The 24,418-nt window shown below is 34.8% G+C and overlaps 1 protein-coding gene across 1 annotated transcript in view; it reads left to right on the top strand.

The window, feature by feature from the left end:
* Nucleotides 1–15,340: 15,340 nt before the first annotated feature.
* The window catches only part of PDE1A (phosphodiesterase 1A), a 278,408-nt gene continuing 269,330 nt past the window's right edge, over nucleotides 15,341–24,418 (top strand). The window contains exon 1 of the mRNA XM_054562441.1: nucleotides 15,341–15,444. Within this exon, the coding sequence (XP_054418416.1) occupies nucleotides 15,344–15,444 (101 nt within the window). The 5' untranslated portion in view covers nucleotides 15,341–15,343. The remainder of the gene's footprint in view (nucleotides 15,445–24,418) is intronic.

Raw genomic sequence — 24,418 nt, 5'->3', positions numbered from 1 at the left:
GAGTTAAGAACAATGTAAGTAAATATGCAGGTACATTCATTGAGACTACTTAAGTAGATGAAGAATCACATTTTGACACATCTATGAACATGTGAAAAAATGTAAAATGTGCAAGTTAATATCACATTTCATTACTTTTGAATATGTAAAATAAGGCCTACTTAAATAAAAAATGTACTTTAAAAATATAAAGTATGGAGAATTTGGTAAACTCAGATACTTTTTTAAAAAGAATTTTATATATATCAATGTGTTCAGTTAATAACTTGGCAAGGTTTTAAAGTGGGAGAGATTAGCCCCTTGCAAATAAATGCCCCACTACCCCTTTTAAAAATGTTTATTGATTTTACAGAGAGAGGAAGTAGGGGTGGAGAGAGAGAGAGAGAGAGAGAGAGAGAGGCAACAATGTGAGAGAGAAACATTGATTGGTTGACTCCCACACGTGCTCCGACCTGGGATCAAACCTGCAGCCTTTTGGTGTATAGGACAGTGCTCCAACCAACTGAACTACACCAACCAGGGTACAAAATAACTTCCCTTTTTTTGAATCCCTGTCTTCCTTTTCATGTACCAAAGCCATTATGTGCTCTTCTCACTTTCTGGCTTATTTTAAGAAATGATTTGATGTCAGTAATTTATGCCTTTGTGAAACTTCAGGTCAATGTCTTACTTCTCTGAGAGTTATTTGCATTTTAATGTTTTTGAGTAATGCTAAAGTAAAAAGCTTTCTTTCATTATAATTTTAAGAATTATCTAGCATGTGGGGAGACACATTTGGAGGGAGAATATAACTTCTTGAACATACCTGAATGAACTTTTACTCTCTATCTGCCTAAAACTGACCATTGAACCAACAAATTATTTGATAGGTGTTTTCTCATGTGTTTATTAAAAATGCATTTCATTGTCACTAAATGTCCACTGCACTGAAACTACAGTTAGGCTATTAATGCTACCCTATATGATGAACTTGGCAATACATAGTCTATAATGGGTATAATAGTGGAGTTACACAATGTTTTTATTTTTCCTGACCAATTGAAGACTGTTAATATGAGCCATGATATGTATGAAAAAAATTATGGCTTTTTCTTGCTAACAAATAATGGATCATATATTTTCACAGACAGCTTTAAGATGGGAATATTATTTGTTTTTACTTTACTATTTTGAATGGTAGCAGACTTATATTTAAAAAATATTCCATTTGGGGTAGAAATTCTCATAACTTTCATATCTGACTCCTGGGCTGCCTTCAAAAGCTTATTGTTTGCTCTGGGGACTCCAAACAAAACTAATGTGAACTCTAGCACCTTTGGGTTCACTGTTTGTCCTAGCATCTTTGAGGAAGGAAAGAGAAAATCTTGAGAGTTTCCAAGTATTTGTGATGGTTCTGGAAACTCTCTGCTTTTAGTACCTTATGGGGTATATTTTATAGAATTTAAATTTGGTTCAGATAACTTGGAAATTCACCAGGAGTAAAGTATACCACTTTAGTTGGACAATACCACTATTTAAAGATGGTGTGGATGCTCTGCCCATTCCTAACACTGTAGATTTATTTTGATGTGATCTTATGTATGAGATTTTGGTAGAGATGTTTGGAGACATAAATGCTGGGTCTAGCCAGAATTCATTACTACTGTTGGTACAAATCTTAGTTTATATAACATTGATTTGATTTTACTGAATGACTATTTTTTACCACTCAAAATTAATATGTAGTTTTATAAAATTTGACACCATTTTTAACTGATTTACCCAGTTTCAACAACCTTTGTGGAATAGTGTAGAAGAGTATTAGAATTAAAATACTTCCAAAGAATATTTAGATTTAAAAATCTCTGTTCACGTTTATTAAAAATTTTCCCTTCTGTAGAGCCCATTTGTAAGATAGTTTTGGAAATAAAAACTAAACATTTGGAAGGAGCCAAATAATTGGAGAGGTTTCACTTATACTGTATGAAGCAAATAAGAATAGAGATAAGTTCAGTTAAAAAGCAGTAAAAAATATCATGGAAAAAGAAGTAAAAAAACAATAAAATCTAAAATTCTCCAAATTAACAGTTTACGAAGAACAAACTGCATGACAAAAGCTTTTGATACATTATGTCTCTTACTCTGCAGTTTCTGTGGGAGATATTGTTGTTAACACATTAACTTAACAAATATTGGTGGAACATAGGCTTTATTCCAAACACTCTTCTAGGTGCTATGGACATACCAGCAAGGGAGAGACATGGCCCTAGTTTTCGTGGAGCTTACATTTGAGAAGGAGCAACAATAACCAAGTGAAAATACAGAGCAATGTGATTGAAAGTGTCTTCTGCAGTAGGCTGGTATCTTGGTTGCAGGAAAAGACCAAAGATTGTGGTGACAACACAGGTTTGAAGACGTGACAATATAGGTGATGGTGGAGAGAACAGGAAATTCCAAAGCTCTAAGTAAGAAAAGAACCTCCTTGTATGTTTAAACAATAAGAAACAAGCCAATGTGGCTGGAGCAAAACCAGCAAGAGAGAGAACATCAGGGGAAGAAGTTACCCAGAAGGATGCTTTTAATGAATACATAAGAGCTCACTTTCTTGTTCAGAATCTTCCAAGAGTTTCCTTTTACACATAGAACAAAATCTACCAAATTTTCAGGGACTCAAAGGTTCTGCATGGATATGACTCCATCCATCCAGCCATTTGTCCTCTAGTTTACTTCCCACTAGCAACACATCTCCTTGCTGTTTTCTAGTGTGCCAAGCAGCCCCAGCCTCTGTTCTCTCTCCTTGGAGCTCCCTTTCTATGGGTATGTACGTGGCCTCTTCACTTATTCATATATTTAATTTTCATTCTCTACTCAAATTTTACAACCTTGTGGAAGCCTTTCCTGGATATCAGTGTAAAATCTAATTCCCTTCTATCCCTCTCTTTTCCTTTATCCTGCTTCCCCCAGTTGCTATGGCTGCATACAAAATTATATCAAAACTCAGTTGCTTAAAAGAACAATAATCACTTCTTTTCTCTCACAGTTTCTGTGGGTCAGGAATTTGAGGGTGGTTCAGCTGGAAGGTTATGACTTGGGTTTCTTGTGAAGTTGTAGTCAGACAGTGGCTGTGGCTGGGGTCATCTCTCAGCTTCCTGGCATCTGGTCTGGGGAGACTTGAAAAGTTGGGGCTTGAAACAGCTGGGGCTCTTCGGTCACTTTTCTCTTTCTATATCAGATCCCTCTAGCATGGTGGCTTTGGGGTAGTCAAAACTATTAAATGGGGTGGATCAAGGCTCCAAAGGCAAGTGTATATATATATATATATATATAGAGAGAGAGAGAGAGAGAGAGAGAGAGAGAGAGAGAGAGAGAGATAAACACCAGCCAGGCAGAAGCCATATCACCATTTATAACTTAGCCTTGGAAGCCAGGAAATGCCACTTCTGCTGCATTGTATTGGTTTGGGCAGTTACAGAGGTTTACCAGGCTTCAAGGGAGGGTTGGGGTGGTTGTAAGCCTTTCCTCTTGACGGAGAAGAGTCAATATGACATTGTAAAAAGAGCATGTTGGATGGCATATATATATTCTCCAATGTTTGGAAAATAAAATCTGTCATATGCTTTACTCTTTCTCCAAAAGGCTTCACTCTGTATATTGCCTGTTTCCCTCACTGGAATATAAGCCCTGTGAAAGCAGGACTCAACTATCTTCTTTGCTGCTGGTCAATGTTCTTTAACACCAAAAGCATTGACTAGAATATAGCAGTATAGCCTAAGGACCTTGAAGTGGTGGTAGAAGTGACACAGAGGTGACACAAACCTGTTGCTGAAGAACAGATGTGAGGAGCTCCATGAGAAGAACCTGGAGATGAGGAGGATCGTGGACAGGTGTGAGGGGATCATGCAATGGAGGAGGTGCAGAAACAGAAACTTGTCAAAGCCCAAATCCAGAATGTCTAGAAAGAGAAAGGCGAACTTAACTGCAGACCTGAACTCCATGGAAAAGTCTCTCTGACCTGTTCAACTGGTTTTAGAAACAGAAGAAAGCAATCTAGGGTTATTGCTTGAATAAAGAACAGCTGAAGAAGTGTGCTGAGGGTTACATAGTGAGAATTGCAAAGGAAGGCCTGCGATACCAAGCAATGAAGTCTCGTGCAGAAGAGAAGCTAGCTGGTGAATGAAGAGATCACTCCAGTCATGAGCAAGGCCCAAGTGGAGGCCTTGGCCTTCCAGGTGAGCCTGAGAAGGAGCAGATGTGCATCCACTGGCTGGAGAGCTCAGACCATTGAGCAGAACACTAAAGAAAAAGACAAACTGACCAGAATCTGTGATGACCTCATTTCCAAGATCTAAAAGGTCTGACATAAAAGTTCCTGATTAATGTATGCCTCTCCCTCTTGTCTGTCTATATGGCTCTTTGTTACAAGATTTCATGTTCTTGGCTATTGTATTCAATAAATGTGGCAATGAACATAGGAGTGTGTATGTTTTTTTGAATTAATGTTTCAGATTTCTATTAATATATTCCCAGAAGTGGTATTGCTAGGTCATAAGGCAGTTCCATTTTTAATTTTTTGAGATAACTCCATACTACTTTCCACAGTGGCTGTGCCAGTCTGCATTCCCACCAAAAGTGCATGAGGTTCCACTTTTCTCCACAGCCTCATGAGCAATTACTTGTTGATTTATTAATTATAGTGGTTCTGACAGATGAGGGGATTGAAAATCTGTGGTACATTTATACAATGGAGTACTACTTGGCCATTAAAAAGAAGGAAATTTTACCCTTTCCAATAGCATGGATGGACCTGGAGAGCATTGTGCTAAGTGAAATAAGTCAGTCAGAGAAAGACAAGTACCCTATGATTTCACTCATGTGAAGAATCTAGTGAACAAAATGTACTATCAAGCGAAGTAGAAACAGACCTGTGGACAAAGAGCAGGCTGAGAGATGTTGAGGGATAGAAGGTTGAGGTGGGAGGGGTAAGGGAATTGAGAAAAAAAGATAAAAAAAACTCATAGATGGAGACAAAAGTATGGGGATTGCCAGGAGGCTGGGGAGGTGGGGAGAGGTGGAGGAAGGTATATGTGGGATAAATGGTAATGGAGAAAGAGTTGACTTGGGGTGATGAACACACAATACAGTGTACAGATAATGTGTTGTAGAATTGTGCAACTGAAACCTGTATAATTTTGTTAACCAGTGTCACCCCAATAAATTCAATGAAAAGGGAAAAAAAGATTTCATGTTCTTTCTTCTCTCTTAACCTCTACTCATTTTTAAACTAGATTGCTTTTAAAAAGAAGACTAAAAATTTAAGAATACAGGCTTAGGAGTTATACATGTCCATGTTAAATCTTGACACTCTCATGTATTAGTTAGGGGGCTTGATCTCTCTGAGTTCAGTTTCCTAATCTATACATAGGGTACTAAAGATAGAAATATTGATGTGAGTTGACAATGTACATCTGGAAAAAACCCTTAAAAATAATATCTATTAAATGTAATATAAAGTGCACCAAAATCATAGTAAAACTGTGGGACTTACATAATAGACAGATGGAGCAATGAAATAGCACAGATGCTCCAGGGACAAATGCACACATATATATAAATATATTGTTTGACAAAGGCCATAATACAAAGCAATGAGGGCAGATGGAAAATTTCAGTAAATCGTCCTGGACTATGGATGAAATCTTTGGGAAAAATAGCTATGTGTGTACTTTTCATGTAAACATATATAAATTCCTAATAAATAAGAATATTAGATAGACAAAGTAAAACTGTACAACAATTAGAATAAAATCGAAGTCAATAAGTATGGGATACTGACATGAGGAAAAACCTCAAAGGCAAAAGAACAATAGCAGAATCATAGAGAAGAGAAGGACATATTCAACTGCATAAAAAATTAGGTCTAAATGACACAAAAATGTAATAAAAAGTAAATTACAATTGGCAAAAAATAAATATATTTGCATCATTTATGATAGGCCATAGCTAAATATATATGTAAAGAACATTTACAAATCAATAATAAAAACTGCAAATACCCAAAGGGAAAAAAAGTGGCACAAAGAATTTTTTAAAGTGGTACAAGAAGCCAATAAAAGAAAATCGATACAAGAAATCTCATTAATAATCAATTTAAGTAAAGGACACATTTCTTTGCTAATCATACTGGTATATACTTTGAAGGAAAACTATACAATATCCATTGTTAGTGTGCTCTGAGATCAGAACATTCATATATTGCAAATGAGGGAATATATTAGAGCAAATGTTAAAAAACTTATTCTAGATTTATAACACTTGATACATATTTCTATACACATTTGTTCTTAAGAAATAGACATGCAGACAAGCACTGATTAGAATAAAAATATTTATAATAAAAGGAAAATTGAAAAAATAATTAGGGATGGGTTAAATCATGGTACAACTAAATGATGGTATACTAGGCAGTAGTTAGATAAATTTTGAAGAAAGCTTAAGGAAATGGAAACATGTTCATAATAAAATTTCAAAAACATAAAAGACTATACAATTTTATAAACCTCTATATCATAATCTAATTTTTAGCAGCTATTTTCTCTCAAGGGTTATGGGTAACTGATTTTTTAATTTGCATTTTTCAGTATTGTTTCAAAATCTCTATAATAATTATGTGTATTTTTATATTCAGGGAATGTGCAAAATGCTACTTTTCATATCATATTAAGTTAAACTAAGAAATGAACATGCAGATGATGTCAACTATATAAAAACATTTATTTTAAAATAATTTTAAAGAAAAATAAAAAAGAAAGTCTAAAAGGAAAGAGCTGTAAGTGTATTTGGCAAGCAATGGTCATCCTGAGAAAGGTCAGGGACAGGTTGCGGTAAGAGCGATAGTTGAGATGAGTTGCTCAGGAGGTTCTAACAGCAGGTCGGGAAAGGTGGCTCAGATCTAGTTGTGGTGGAACGGATGACAAGAAAGGGCTGATACTGGGTTACAACCAGGTATAGAACTGAAAGCACTTGGAGACTGGGAGTGGGACATGGACAAGTGGAGCCGAGAACTTCAAAAAATTTCTGAGTATAAAAAATACATACAACTATTTTACAGAATTTGAAGTAATACAGAAAAATACAAAAAAAAAAAATAAAAAAGAATGTGCCAGCTTACAGAAACATGGAAATTTGGAGAAAAAACTGGTGTGAAAGAGATGCTAAGTTAATTTTTAAGTTTGAGTCAAATTTGTGCTAGTAGGATATTAAAGATATATTTAAATATCTCCCTTAGTTTTTACTCTGCAATATATGAACATAGTAAAAAAATAAAATGGGAAAGACACACATTAATATCAAATTTGCAACTTAATTTCCAATAACTATCACAAGTCGTTGCTAGTAACCTACTCTTTGCAGGTAAACACCTTCAATCATTTGCATTTTTAGTTATTCTGGTCACGACTCCCATATTTGTGGAGCTGAAACCTAGATGTCTTGATTTATCAACATCAAACATTGCTTCATGACTTCATACTCTGAAAGGCCAGGAACTTGTCCTCTCATCCTAATTTTAAAGTTGAATTACTATTTTTCCTTCCTTGTGGTAACAATTATAACATTTTGTTATAAACATACACTTAATTAGGAAGGTTACACTTCATGCATTATCACTGAATTCCCCTCAATATAAACTAAGACTACGAGTGATTATAGACTTCCCTCTACTTCCCACCCTCCTATTTCTCTCACAATATCTGACAGCTGTAACATTGATTTTATTAAGGTTCAAGATAGTTATATTTTATTCTGTAATTATAATAAAATTATTTATGTTTTGTTTAGAGGTTGAAGTCTAAAAACTGGAAACTGATAAACAGCATTTGACAACATTAGAAGTATGCAAATATTATCAATGTAGAGCATATTGCATATTTGGGGCTCATTAAAAAATACAATGTTTTCCCTCACTTTTTAGACAACCTAACTGAGGTATAATTTATACACCATAAAATTCATCCCTTTCTAAGCACACAGTTCCAAGATTTTTGTGTAATTTTTATCATAATCCAGCTTTGGAACATTTTCATTACCCTGCTATGATCCCTCATGTCCATTAGGAGTTAGTTGCCTCTTCTACCCCTAGCTCCAGGTCACCACTAATCTTCTTTCTGACTGTAGATCTGCTTTTTCTGGCCTTTTTCACTTAGAAAAGTGGCTTTAGGATTCATACATGTTGCAGCATGTATCTGTATTTCATTTCTTTTTATTCCTAGATAGTATTCAATTGTTTTGATTTACCACATTATGTTAGTCATTCATCAGTTGATGGATATTTGAGTTGTTCGACTTTTTGGCTATTATGAATAATTTTGCTATGAACATTTGTGTGCAAGTCTTTGTGTGGACTTATGTTTTTAAATTTTTCTGGGGTAGATACCTAGCACATTTATTTCTGCATTTTCAAAACCAGTGTGTTCAAAGGAAAATGTCCCAATATTCGAGAGCACCTGGAGTATATTTTTCTTGTATGTCATCGATGATTCAAGTCATTCTATATTTTAGTTCGGTTTACAATCTAACCATGGCTTTTTGTTCAGACATTTTCCCTCCATATCGTTAAACATTTTTTAAATTAAATATTTCATAATACTAAAAAGTATAAAGATATTATTTGTAAACCTGTATATTTACAGTCTTCTTAAGAAATGAAACACTTCCAAATCAGTTAAAGAACCTCAATAGCCTTCCCTCTCTCTCTTTACCAGATATTACTATTAGTCAGTGTTTAGTGTTTACCATTTTTATTTACTTCTTTAAAATTTTATTGACTACATATGTATTTACCAATTAGTAAAAAACATCATAAGATACTATCTAAATTTTTACTGGACTTGATTTTTCTTTATATTATTTTTGACATTTATCCATATATGTAGTTTTTTACTATGTCATACTGATATATTATACTACATTTTGTAAATATGCCCATTTGCCCATTTTTCAGTTAATGGAAAGTTAAGTAGTTAAAAAATTTTTGCCACTAAACATTTTGTGTCTCAAAATGTGACATATGTCTCCTCTAATGAGCTGAATGTGTCCTTCCTCACCCCACAAATTCATATGCTGAAACCTAATTCCCAATGTAATGGTATTAGAAAGTGGGGGCTTAGAAAGATGATTCGATTATGAGGGTGAAGCCTTTGTGAATTAGATTAGTGACCTTATAAAAGAGGCCCCAGAGAGCTCCCTTGCCTCTTTTACCATGTGAGGGTGCAGCAGAGATGGCCGTCAACATACCAGGAAGCAGGTTCTCGCCAGACACTGAATTTGTTAGTGCCTTGATCTTAGACTACCCAGCTTCCAGAATTCTGAGAAATAAATTTATGATGTTTATAAACCAACCGATCTATTGCATTTTGTTATAGCACCCAAAATGGACTAAGATATTTCCTTTATACATGTAGGAAAGTATTTTAGAGTATGTGCATCTTCAACTTTTCTAGGTACTGGTGATTTGCTTTCCAAAGTGATTTTGCCAATATTTACACCAACAGGAAATGAGTTCCTATTACTCCAAATCTTTCCTAGTATCTGGTATTTTCTCCCCCCAAATTTTTGGGTATGAAAAAGCTTGTCTATGTGGTCACTTAAATTTCGCTAAATACTAGTAAATTTTAACATTACTGTGCTTACTTTCTTTTTATGTTTTTGCTTCAGTGATGTTTTTGTTCATAGTGTTATCCATTTTTTTTTTTTACTAAGTTGCTTGTGTTTGTCTTATGGATTTCTAGAAGTTATTTGCATATTTTAGGTATGAAACCTGTACTGGCTATGTTATATACATTGCAAATAATTTTCTTAATCCTCTTTTCAAGATTTTAGTACTCTTTCTAGAGTAAATGACAGATAAATTTAATAATGATGTTTCCCTCTGGTGAAAAAGTCTGGCATGCTTACAGCCCATTGTAAAACTCCAGGTTCCCTAATCTCAAGGGTCCTCTTTTATAATGCAATTCACTGTGTGTAGAGGTGTCATCTGGCTGTCTTCATATTGACTACGGGGAATTGGAACTCAAAGAGCCTGCACAAAAGTGCCAATACTCTGACTACTGATTTTAGTGTGAGTAATAAATACAATTCTTTGTCCAAGACCCAAGAATGCCTTTAATCAGCATATGGAAAACTATGGTAGGCTGATCTGATAGTTTGTATAAATGGTGAAATCTCATAAATGTCATAGTTCTTGATATTCTATTGTATTTATTAACATTATAAAATATAACAATTTTATCGGTTTTTCCCAAAGAGACAGATTTTTCATTGTCTCAGTTGTTTTTCTCTTTTCTATTTCAATGATTTTTGTTATGATATTTAATTTCTTCTTTTTATTTATTTTGTGTTTAATTTGTGCATCCTTTCCAAGTTTCTTAATGTGGATCCTAAGGTAATTGATTTGAGATCTTTGTTTATTCCTAATATAGTTATCTATTGCTATAAATTTCCTTCTAGGTAATGCTTTAGCCACATCTCATAGCCTTAGATATGTTGTGTTTTCATGTTCATTTAGCTCAAAATGTTTTATAATTTTCCTTTTAATTTATTTTGTTGACCCATGGGTTGTTTAAAAGTGTATTATTTAATTTCTAAGAATACAGGAAATTTCCAAAGAGCTATTACTGATTTATAATTTATTTCCATTAGAGTCAGGGAATATACTTTGTATGTTTTAAATTCTTTTAAAGTTATTGAGACTTTTTTTTCCTATAAAATGGTTTTCTAGAATATGGTTTCTTTTGGTAATTATTCAATGTGTACACTTTAAAATAGTGTGTATTTTGCTATTGTTGAGTGAAGTATACTGTAAATATCAGTTCAAGTTTATTGATATTGTTGTTCAGATTTTTTTGTATCCTTAATGGGTTTTTCTCTATTTTAATTTTCACAGCTAGGTTAGGTACATGTACCTGATTTAGTATCTATTTTCTTTTTCATTTTTTCAGGTAGACCGACATGTAATTATTTTAAAAGGGTATTTTAATAGTATGTTCTCTGAAGTTGGTGCTTCTATGTATATCACCATTTATTTTGTGATTGTATGATGGTTTGCTGGATGTGGGCTTGGAGGTTTAAAATTATTTGTCCTCTAATTTATTACATGGTGCTAGTATAATTTTAATATGAAAAACAATAAAGTTAATGCCACAAATATTTAGAACAATTTAACTTATAAAGATATAAAGTTTCTAAAAAATGAACACCAGCAAAGTATAAAAGAATAACATTCTATAACATTATTTTATTTTTAATTTAATTTTATTTTTTTATTGTTCAAATACATTTGTCTCCACCTTCTCGCCACCACTTTCCCCTGCTCCCTTCCCCCACCTCCCTCCCTCAATCTTTTCCCACTTTGGCTTTGTCCTTTGGCTTTTTGGCTTTGTCCTCCACACATGTTCCTTGACTTGACCCTTGCCCTCCCTTTCCCCATACCCCCTCCTTCCCTCCTGATTCTATTGGTTTCTTTTTTCTTTCAATGTATAACATTATTTTAGAAATAGTTAATTATCAGTAAACCTAATGAAATAAACATTTATACTATAATATGAAGGAAAAAAGTAATAATACTGATACTATTGTATGACTTCCTCCAAGAACTTATATTGAATGTTTTGTTTTGGCAAGTATATTTTAATTTCTTAAAATCCTTTCTCATTGTCTTATTTCTTTTCTCATGTCAGGATTTTTTTTTTTTTGGTTGAGTTTAATTTTATGAATACGACATCTCAAAATTTTCTCAACATATTAATTAAAAAAGTTGTTACACTGTCCCCTTTAATGTAATTTATTTTTATTCTATTAATACCTCTTGTAGACATTAGTTATAAACTAGAAAATTAAAAGGATTTGAATTCTCTACATTAACAGAAATAATTTTTTAAAAGATTTATTATTTATTTATTTTTATTCTTAGATAGAGGGGACAGGAGGGAGAAAGAGAGGCAGAGGAATATCAGTGTGACAGAGAAACATCAGTTGGTTGCCTGTAACCCAAGCCTGTACCCTGGCAGGGAATCAAACCACCAACCTTTTGGTTCACAGGCTGGTGCTCAATCCACTGAGCCAACCAGCCAGGGCAGAATCAATTTTTTAATACTGCTTAAGGCCAAAGATTAACCTGTTTAAGTATTTAAATAATTGGCCATTTTATATAATGTTCAATTTTAAATTTTATATTATAAAACATTTAATGCAATAATTAAGCATTTTTGCATAGTAAGTGTGTAAATGACATACTCTAAGTTCTTAAATATCAATATATGATAGAAGTGAAATAGTGAAAGAAAAAGGCAAATGAGTTTTAATGATAAGATTCACTAATACTAACTTAAGTATAATGGCCTTCATTCTTTACATTGCAATGTTATTGTTACTGGGCCCATGTGAGGGCTTAAAATTTCATGGCATAATTAGAAAATTATCTGTCACCTGAAAGGGGCTGTAGCCTGAAGGACTGTTATTTTGGCCCATAAAGTAGAGAGGAGTACTTTCTATTATGGAGATTTTCACTGTGGTTCACCTTTGAGAGCAGAATTCAGATATTTGTTGACCATCTCATTAAAGAAAAATCAGGTACGATTTTTTTTTAAGTGAATGTAGCAAGTATTATAAATGAAGCCACAGTGAAGGTAAAACTGGTGCTTTCAGAACAAAGACAACTGGTAAAAGCTCATAGGAGTGGGGTTGGGATTATGTAAAACTGTCAGCCAGCTAAAGACATTACATTCAGATCAAGTTCAGGAAATAGCTTATTGGAGAAAGGAAAACTGAAGCTTCACTTCATTGAACTCCCCACACCCTTTTTAAAGAAACTTTACTTTCTGTCAACTTTACTTCCATTTTCTGTGTGACACTTTAGAAGAACAGCTTAAGACCACTCAGGGGTTGTTCCTACCCATTCCGTGGGCTGAGCAGGAGGGGCTGCAGCCCAGGCCTCAGCGTCAGTGGCCTGCTCCCGCCTTCAGTAGGACGGAAACTGCTGATATGGCACAGATGGCAACGGTGCCTTCAGATGGTCTGCAAGCTCGGCTTGAGTAAAAGTAAATTTGAGAGCTAGAGCAGTCCATTCACATGAAATTCCTTCTGGTCACAGCCTTTTCACCAGTGGCTTGCTCTTTCTTTCCAGTGTCTTCAGAATCTCTGTAGAGGAAAGATCAGGAGTGATGGCCTGCAGGTGCTCATGGGACATGGTTTCTCCACATGCACAGAACTTCCTGGGCCAGCACCAGACGCACCACACATGGAGTGAGTGCCCTCGTTGTGGCATGGGGATGGCAATTTCCACATAGTGCAGAGGACAGTCTGTGTCACACAGAGCCAAGGGAGGTGGGGTAGCAGGCCTCCTCTGCGAGAGACTGGTGTTAGCCTTGGGACCAAGAGCCACCAGAAGCCATGGCTCCCAGAAGGTGGTCTGAGCCTCAGGTTCCAGGAGTGAAGCAGCAGCAACAGGAGGGGCCCCAGCGGCAGTGGTGACCTTCAGTACAGCTTGCTGCCCAGTATTGCTTGTTGGCATGGTACTGACATCAGCTGGGTTTTCAATGGCATGAGCTGTCAGCACAAGATTCCCCCAGGTTCTCTTCTGATTCACGGGGAAATGTCATCACTTTTCCTTTTGTAGATGACCGTTCCATTCGGAAGTCAAGGTTGGTGCTACTTCAGTGGGTTCCTGCTGCAAAGAATTAAGGACATCCCGCTCCTTTATGTGCATGATATTCAAAGCTCCTGATTCTGTGAAATTTTCCCTCTGAGTCATAACAGGAACCCAGAACAACATGATGTGGAACCTTTTATGGGTAGAGAGGAAAAGCAAACCTCTTTTAATTTGTAAATCAAAAGACACTTCATGTAAAGTTTTGCAAAGGTGCTTTTTACATTCATATCACTACTCTGACTACTAGGTAGACATAATAACTTTATACTGGAATGCTACTTGTCAGTAAAATCAAAGTGCCTGTTTTAAGGACTGCTTTAATTTGGGGAATATCCCTGTTTCTCAGTGTTCTCTGCTGTTAAACAGGACTATTATCTACTTCATAAGCTTTATGTAGGAATTTAAAAGGGAATACTGTTAGGTACTGGGAACAGTGTCTGACACTTAATAAGCATTCAGTTAGAGAGATACCAATATCTATGAGTATCTCTATCTTAAATAGAAAGGTAACAGACAAGTTTTCTTGCAGAAAGGAATAAAATTACATTTGGGTTTCTAAATGAACAAGAAGAAATATTGCTTTTAAATATATTTTTCTTAGCAGCTTGTAGATAGCAATAGCTATTATGGAGCTCATATTTAAGGTCTGTTTCTAAGTAAGCTCACTGTATGTTTGGAGCTTGGCAGATAACTCAGTTCTGATTCCATTTATGTACACTTTCTCTCATTCTTCTAAAACGCACAAACACAGCATCAATGTCTCTTCACTTCCTTTCTATACACACACACACACACACACACACACTCCCTTTTCTTCAACATGGACATACAAGCATTATGTACTAGTTTCATTTCATTTTTTTAATCCTCAAAGGATTCACAGAGCAGGCTGCACGCAACTGCTGTGTTTTCCACCGGTTAAATTGGCAGTAACCTACGGTCTGGAGTTGCTAGGAGAAGGTGAATAAGCATGATTACAGCATCAATAACAACCTGTGGAGCTCTGTGGTCTGTCTTCTGTATGGCTTTACATGTTATTTTCTCATTGTCATGGATATTTGTTGCTTTTTTTTTTGTTAGAGCATGATATATTTTTAATTGTTGGTTCCAGAATAATTAAGAGACAAAAACATTGGCATGTAAAGCAGGCACTTCTTTTCTCAGGGTGGTGCTGCTGATACTGATTCCTGCCATCTGTTTTCTTATTACATACTGCCCTCCTTTCATTGGCAGAGAGGAATTCAGCTTCTTCTGGTGTGCTCAAGTCATTCACGTTTCTCTTGTGCATAACAGATCTCATAAACTGTAGGAATTCTGATGTGCTTCAGAGCACGGAACAGTAACAAATGAGCTGCTTTTGGGGAGAGCTGGAGAGCTCAGTCGGTCAGTAGTACAGTAGCAGGCTCACATGTGCGGACTGTTTCTGTGAGGTCAGAGGATCTGTTTATACTGCTGTCTGCTTGGGGAGGGTATGTGGTGAACAGTGGATGTGCCTGTCAAAGTCAATAGCAATTCTGGCAGAGGCTGCCCTTAGCTTTGTAAATCTACAATGTTCTGATAGATAAGAGATGCTACTGTATAACTGAGGTTTGTAGTGGGCTGAGGAATGCTTGTTCTAGCTGCTGAAACTGACTGTAACTGTGTTGCCCTAGGAGTATCATCATGGGCTCTACTGCTACAGAAATTGAAGAACTGGAAAACACCACATTTAAATATCTTATAGGAGAACACACTGAAAAAATGTGGCAACGCCTGAAAGGAATGTGAGTAAATTCTTTGCTTGGTTCTGTGTTTTTATCCCCCACCCCAAATTGACTATTAACATGAATAATTGTGGTACTATCTTACTTTGTGGACTAGTGTTTGTTTCAGAAAGATTTCTTTTAAAAAATAAGACATGCCAGTCTCAGCTAACAACCTGCTTGAAAGCTAAATGTTTTTTCTTTTTGCACCTGTATGTTTTATGTAAAGTAAGGCAACTCCTGAGAAAAAGAATCCACTTTACTGTTGTGCTACATGGTGTCTTTATACTTCTGTATGCATTGTTTAGATATGTAGAAAAGTAACAGGAAAGCTGCTTGCCTGGGTGCTTGCAGGGATAAAATTTCATTGGGCAAATAGAGAGATTACTGCTGGTACTTATTTCTCTGTGATTAGATTTTGAAAAAAAGGAGAGGATTAATATGCTAATTAACAATTATACTCCATTGTGCTTCTTCTTTATGTTTTAATGAGTAATAGTTCTTTAAGAAAGAATGCATATGTGGTAAAAATACTACAAGCATACCAAACTTACTGGAGAATTTGGCTTTAAATTAAACAATTCGCTTCTTCTGAGAGTACAGAATAGCTCATGAGGTAAAATAGACCTTAGTAAGGTGGGTCAAGAGCTGTACTTATGCTAAGCATAAAATGTAAATAACTGAGTCAACCTTTAATTGAAATTCTATTCACCTTGTTATTTAAATAATATTTACATTTTTTTCTGTGTCTGCTGCTAATTCCTACTTAGTGTTCCAGCACACTGTGTTTATATGCTTTATTTTAATTATGTCATAATTTAAAAATCAGTTTAAAAATTTGGATAAAGATGTGCATATGAATATTTACAAGCATTTGCTTAGCATACTTGCATATTTCAAATGAAAATATATTTGCTTTTCTATAATAGCTGAAGGAATCATACTATGTAGAATAGAGATTTGCTGAGATTCACATATCTAATGCTATGTTTACATATTATTTTATAGAATGCAACATCTCAGTAAATTTAGTGTTGCTCTTTTGATATCTATGGTTTTTTAAAAGAAAAATTATATCAAACTTTCTTTAGAGTTAAAATGCCTTCTACTTTCCTCCATTTGAATGTATTTAATGATGTTTATATATTTAAATAGTCTGCACATTTCCTTACATTTGAAGTAATGCATGGCATTATAGTGCGCTAATATAAGAACAGCTAACAATGCAAACAACGTTGAACAAAAGACTAACTTTTAAAAAGGAAGCCATCTTTACATCATTTGAATGAACTATAGACATGTTTCTAGGATTCATTGAAGATTTAGAAATTACAGTTTTTTGGTTGTTCTCTAGGTAAACAAATAAGCCTACAAAAGCAAATAACTTACACATTAATTAACATAGATGAAAATTGAACATTGACCGTCATCAGATGATTTGTATTTAACCTAATGAGCTGGTGGACATCTGTACCGGACAAATTATATCCCATATTGCAACCTATTTTAGATTTTCTTTCCTTTAGCAGAACAGGATGTGTTTATTTGGTTTGTATTTGTTCTATTCTTTTTTTGTAGTAACTTGAATATATGAAGATTTATGGTAAAGAATTTATGTATATGTTTTTAAGAAATTTGAAAAGTGACTTTATGTTTACCTAACATTTTAGGGCAAAGTTAGCTGACTTTTACTTTATCAATTCATCTCAAAGATGAGTCTGTCTCTTTTTTTTCAGGGAGGGAGATATAGTCACTCAAATGTAGAACTTCATGACTTGATATTCAACACTGATGTAGGGTATAATAATGCAGGGTCCAGCACAAAAAACACCCCATTTTTATTACAAAATCTTTTATTACAAAAATCATAAGCATGTAATTCTGTAAGATAACAATATCACACTCAAGCACACCATATGACATTTTAGGTGAAAAGTTTGAATTAAAACTATAAATGAATACATCCATATTATTACACTACCAACCACACTCAAGCAGGCCTTACTTCGGCCAGACCCCGTATGTATATACTAAGTAAATTTTGAGTTGTGCCCACCAAGAGCCACTGAATGACCATTTTAGGAAAAAATTGTGATAAGTAGAATTTTAAAGATTATTACTAACTGATTGAAATGACTGTTTTTGCATGAAAGAAAGAAGAAATTTGCATTTTGGTACTATTACTTCACTTGTACTTTGACTTAAGACATTTCTAGTATTCTAGGATTAGAATTGTCAAAACAAGTAGCTAAAATCTGCTTGCATTACTAATGACAACCAAATTGTATAATTACCATCTTTTGTGTAGTCTGCATTTGGAGCAGGGATATGAGGGACTTGCTATTCTATTGCTGAAACTGTCTTGCCTATTTAAAATGTAATATTGACTCAAACAGAATTTTAGCTCATCAGAATTGTTAGTGCTAGAATTTTATTTTTAAGTATTGTTAATTAAAATCTTACTACTCATGAAAGCTATGTAACACTTTTGAAATATATATTTTTTTTAGTTTGTGAAAATAGACCCAATGAAGGCTTTTAAATATTTGCTTGAAAGTAATTTTTTTGATTTTTTATTGTTATCTAAGTTCACAAATACATTGCTTTATTTCAACAGGATATTTTATTTTTAAGTGGGTTTATATTATGTGCATTTTTGAGGTTAGATAAATATGGAGACAAAGGTGGAAGTAAAATAAGGTTTCTTCAAGTATACCTTATCTATGGATAACACAAACCACTATAGGTAGATATTTGCAAAAATAAAAAAGTGTATAGGCATTATCATACAACATAGCATTTTAGAACAATTTTTGAGTCCACAGAAACAATCTTTAACTTTTGAAACACATTGGTAAACTAAATTAAAATATCAATTTTTCTCTACTATTTTGTTGATTTCTTTTGCTAAGTTCTTTAAAATCACCTTCATATAATATTTAACTGGGACACGATATTCAGTGATGTCCCAAGAAATCTCTTATTCCTCTGTGGATAGAATCGTGCAGTTTCCTCTTCTCATTTCTGTATATAAATTTGTATCCTTTATTCTATTAATTTTATTTTCACAGTCATGACTTTCCTTTAGCTTTCTTCAATCCATCTTCTACTCTAACTTGTCAGTCTATGACCATTTAGATTCTACACTATGACTCATGATCTATGATGTGGAAATGTTAACAAATGACTATCGCTTCATGTTCTTCATAAACTACATTTAAAAAGAATCATATACTTGCTCATAACTTATTGGTTGTTTTGGACTGGAAAACACTTTCTATTTCCTTGGCTGTCTCAACACCTGATCAAAGTTCTGGTGCAGAGGAGTCCAGTGACTCTGAGACCTATATTGCTTCCTACACATTATGAAGAGTTTTCTGATACTAGTCTTTTTAAAGATTGTTAAGTTGTTGATTCCTATGAGAAAGTTGATTAGAAACTTTTATATTTGTTTTCATTTATGTGCAGTGTTTTTGAAGTTAATTTTAGAGGTAATCCTTTTTTTTTGTCACAGTATTGTTGCTTCTTTCTTCTCTAAAAGTAAAATAGTTCTATAACTGTGGGTTGTTAAAAAAAATATCAAACGTATTTAAAACATGGGTGCTGCTGTTTCCAGTTGGTGCCACTATTCTAAGAATTCAGTCTACAGGGGGACAACATTTCCAGAAACCTGCGATCCAGTACAAATTCCAGTGAGAGCCACATGGCATTATAACAAAAACTAAGTAAGAATGTTATCTTAGTTGTTCAAAAGAAGAGAGGAAAGCTTGAACTGCTTAAAAGCATAAACTATTGAAAAAGTATGAGACTCAAATTAGAACTTATTTTCGATTCCTCCAGTTTTTATAGATGTGTGACTAGAACGTATAAGAATTTAGTAATTAGAAACTAACTTAATACATGATAATTAATTTTACATGTATAGACACATACCTCCTATTTCTCCCACTCTAGACAAATGTCCAGAGAGTAAGATCTGGAATTGTGAATGTAACAGTGGAAAGACTAGAAGTTAAGCTTCTTTCTTCCTTTTTGATTGGTGGTAGGCATGATCTTTAGTGGAAGAACAAAATCTTAAGAAGCAGAAAGTGAAGGAGAAAGGAGGGACTATGTAATAATCCTATAATTAATTTCACTGAGCCATTGTTATTGAAGAGGGCAGTGTATTGTACAATTTCAGATGAAGTAACCCCAAACCCTTGTCACCAAGAAGATATAGCAGAAATATGTATTTAGAATGAAAATGGCAACTAAAAAAAAAAGTGAAATGAGAAGAGTTATCAGCACCATATTCCCAGACTGCAATTGTACTCTAGGATGAAACAGCATTGTTGATTAGAAGCAAATCTGATCCTCTTACTCTCCTGCTTTAAACCCTTTAAAACTTTCTAGCGTCCTCTCTTCCAAGTTTTTCATCCTTCACAGGGTCTCCCCAAACCCGTTCAACTTTTGGAGCCTCCTCTCATGCTTCTCCATCTGTGGCCCCCTCCCAATCAGACCAGTGTTGCCCAAAAGAAAGCTGCTTACCACCCATCTGCCTTTGCTGATTTTAGTCTCTTATCCTGAGGGGACAATGCCTTTGTCTTTTTATGCAGGGTTGCTCCCATGATGCTTTTAGGGATGGCTGGGGATAGTTCTGGTTGTTGCAGTGCCTGAGGGTGTTTCTGTCTTCAGTGGGGCGGCAGGGCTGGGGCATGACTGATGGCCTCCCGAGCTTTGCTCATTCTCTTTTCAGGAAAAGTCATCCTACTCAAGATGCTAATAGGCACCTTGTAACCAAATACTTAAAGATCTCTTCTTGAATTTTATTTGCAAAGAAAATCCTTCTTCCCTCTCCATATTTGATTAATTTCTATATTTGACTCTAAAAATAACCTGGACTTTCCTCTGCATTAAAAAAAGTGCCTCCCTACTGGATCACAAGCTACTGAGCACAAGAGTCTTGCCCGTGGAATCTGCCTTTGGATCCCCATCACCTTGCCAGGTGCCTGGCACATAGGAGAAAATGCAGTAAACACGTTTTAATCACTCAATGAAAGAATCAAATTCTGAATCCTACAGTGGCTCTAATTACAAAATTAGAAGATTGGTCAGGCTGCCAAAATAGAGCCTAAAGTCAGGTTGGAGGAATGAAGATAGATTCACAACTAGAATATGGACCAAGAAGATGGAAGGCAGTGACGTTTGTTTATAATCTACTAATTGTCAGAAATGTCCAGATATAACATATATCAAGAGGTAGGTATTCTAAGTTGATTAAATAGCTAATATCTGGTGGAACTTGGATTTAAACACACACCTGCTTTCAAAATGAAAAAGAGGACATTCTCAGGATGCTTTCCTAGAAAATTACCTAGAAAGATTACTAGAAAAGGATCTAGACTGATGCTCCTTGAAATTTAGTTAATAAGCCTTTGGATAGGCAGACTATTTGCCCTCTAATCATGTCCATGTCTTAATCCCCAGAACCTGTGAAGGTGTTTTCTCACACGTCAAAGAAAAATTAAGGTAGCAGATAGAGTTGAGTTTGCTAATCAGATGACCTTAAAATATGGAGATTAGCTTGGATAGGTTAGGTGGTTCCAGTGTAATAACAAGGATTAATAAAAGTGGAAGGGGGAGGCAGAAGACAGTGTGCCATGATGGGAAAAGTACCCAAGTTGTCTTTGCCACCATTGAAGACGGGCGAAATAGGCTGTCAGACAAGGATTGTGGGTGACCTTTAGAAGTTTGAAAAAGCAAGAAAACAGTTTCTCTCTTTAGATCCTCCAAAAAGAATGCAGATCTGCCAACACCTGATTTTAGCTCAATGAAACTTGCATCAAATTATTGACCTGCAGAACTGAAGGTAATACATTTGTGCTGTTTTAAGTTGCTATGGTTGTGGTAAATTTGTTGCAGAAGCAATAGGAAACTAATACATGTCTCCTGTAACAGAGTAACAGAATGATTAGCAACATGACTGCTTCTATACTCCTATTCTTTCCCAGCTCTCTTTCTCTCCCCCTCTCTCCCTCCCTCCAACCCTCTCTTGTGCCTGCATGCATGTGTGCCCATACACACATAATGCCTAGAAGTAGAGCCAGCCCAGGTCACTCTATGGCATATTAGAGTAGAAACTCTTTATACTTAGCATTAAATAACTCACTGTCTTCCATCTAACACTGGCTTACATGCACAGGCTACCAATTTTCTTACCAAGCTCTGATACTGAGTATACACGTATAGCGAATTCACTTCAAATGTCAAAGGAAGGTGTTATGCTATCTTCTTAGAAATTGTTGATAAACCTCAATCTCTGTTCTCACATTGTTGAGTATGTGATAGGTTTGGATGGTTTAATCAGGCAAATTAGTTTTAAAAATCTGTCCTTTAGTCATAAAATGAATTTGAAGAAAACTACTTCACAAAATCTATTCTGTTATATAAATATAATCTTAATATAAACAGACATTGTTGAGGTGAAATACCTTAGAGATTAAGAAATTGAACTGTAGAGGCAGGTATTTTAGCTGACTGATCATGGACAATTTATTAACTTTTCTAAACTTCACTTTGTTTGTAAAATCCAGTTATTTCATTCATCATTTATTCATTCATTCAACAAATAGTGGATACTATGCCAGGCACTATTTTAAGCACAGGAACTTACATTGTAGTAGAGGAAACAAAAAACAAAAAAAAGTGAATTATAAGTAATGATTTAATATAAAATAAAAAATTTCCTGAATAAAATATACCAGGTGATGTGATCAAGAGTTACTTGGGGAAGGTATTTTATATCTTAAGGAATGATTTATATGAGAAGTTGACTTTTCAGCTGAGACAGACAAAAATTGATATCCCTCTCTTAGGATCTTGGGGTGAGAGGGAGCTAGTGAATGGCACTGCTAATTTAAGTTCAGGATTAGGTGGAGGGTGGGTTAGGAGTCTCATTGATAGCAATGAAAATGTCAGCTTTACTGAAGACTAAACTTGTTGGAGGTTATGGTTTTGGCATATAGAGCTAAATAAGCCAAAACACCTCTGAATTCAACTTACCCTCTAAAACTGCAGACCTTCCCAGTGGGGGACAAAATATCTTCTATACTTACCTCATAGCTTCTAAAAAAGGGAAACTATGCTGTCTACAAGCAGACAAATCCCTTCCCTACCCCCTGAAAAGGATAGCTTGCACCCCCAGGTCTGATTCTTTCTTCATAATTTACAACCAAATGTTTGTCCTCCTCCTTTGTGAAAGAATGTGGAAGTGGCATAGAGTCCTGGAAAATTTTCCCAATGTAAGGTCCTTCCACTTAGAAGGAAGCATTAGGATCTGGGAATCTATTTAGATGCTGCCCAAATAAAGATAGTGAAAATGAAATAAAACAATGGCTATACGAAATACAGCATGGCACACAGTAAGCTCTTAAAACACTGTAATTATTAACAGTCCTGTATTCTTATTTATTCCTGTGCATTTCAGTTCTGCTCTTTAACAGCTATATGATCTTCTTCAAGCTGATTAATTCTTGGGTGCCTTAGTTTTCTTATCTGCATAATGGGAATGACGTTATTATCTCATAGGTGTATAGAAGAGTAAACAAATTAATGCTCACAAACTGCTTAGAACAGTGTCCAGAATTCAAGACATTCTAGCTGTTATCATTATTATTATAGGCAAAAGCAAGAGTCTATTTTTTTCAAGTAATTTTCTTGTCAGAATTAGTGGAAAAAATAGTTGTCAGAATTAGTTGTCAAGATGAGAAGAATTTCTCTTAGCTCGGTGGAAGTGGTCTCACCAAATCTGCAGGCTCCTATTCACCAGAGCTGAGGATTACATTCTCATGGACAGGGGTGGGTTATGTGAGGAGAGAGTGCTGAGGAAGTGCAGTGGACTGGCCTTGAGCAGTTCACTGACGGAAGACTTGTCTGGATGGATTGAGCATCTTTAGTTCAGCATCTGGTGTTCGCCTTGTAATAAAATTTAGGTCTTTGTCATCATGTATGACCCAGGGCTAGTCTTATTTTCTGAATCACTCTGGTTTGAAAATCACTCTTTAGGTATTTCCTTATCACAGTCTTTGTATCTGGCTAACATGGACTTTACTTCCAAGTAATTACTATAGTCCCATACTCTTCCTTTTGCTGATTCATTTTAGAAAATACCAAATAATCATTATGCTATTAGATTGTGTCATTTATTCTAAAATTTCAGTCACCTAATCAAATGCAAACATTTGATCAAGGCTGAGTCCCATACAAAAGGTATGAAAGGAACTGTTCATTAACATAATTAAACATATGACAGCATTAAAAGCTCATGAGAATCATCATATTCAAAATTTCTGGTCTGAGCAAGTATTAGACATGAATAATTATTTATTGTTAAGGAAATACATGAAAGTAATAATAGGTCAGGGAGGTATATAAATGAAACATTATGATTTTTTAAATTTCTTCTTTAGGCTATACTTTCTTGAAGTTGTTTAAAAAGATTATATTTTATTTTGTATTTTATAAATATTTAAAAAACAAATTCTTATTAAGTTAGGCTCATAAAATGCTCAATACAGATCATTTCTGGTAGCAAAATTTTTATATTTATACTATTCAAATAATTTTATGAGTCACAAAAATGTAGTAAAACCTCTAAGTATAATGTCTATATAGCAAGAAAACAGAGGCCAGCCTTAAACCCTGAATAAGTGTGGAGGATCAAAGGTTTCTTGGAATTTTGTATGTGAACCAGGTCCTTGATAATTTAGAAGAATATCAAAATAGGTTAACTAGAAAAGCAACAGTAGGCTGACTTTGATCCACTTAAAACTGGACTTTCTAAGACTTGGTTCAAAATAAATTGCATTTGGAGCAAGATAGGAAAAAATGCAAACAAGTTGGGCATCAATCACATCGTGATTAGCTTAAACTTTTAAATTACCTCATAATTGAATAATGTTAATAATCATGCTTTATAGTAATGTGCTTTGTAATATCTAAAAGATTTTTCTTTTGA

This window comes from Pteronotus mesoamericanus, unplaced genomic scaffold, assembly GCF_021234165.1.
Source record: "Pteronotus mesoamericanus isolate MK-2021 breed Mesoamerican mustached bat unplaced genomic scaffold, CSHL_Meso_final scaffold_651, whole genome shotgun sequence".
In the NCBI taxonomy this organism is placed as follows: Eukaryota; Metazoa; Chordata; class Mammalia; order Chiroptera; family Mormoopidae; genus Pteronotus; species Pteronotus mesoamericanus.
Note: the sequence above shows the minus strand (reverse complement) of the source record. Positions and strands in the feature narration are given on the sequence as shown.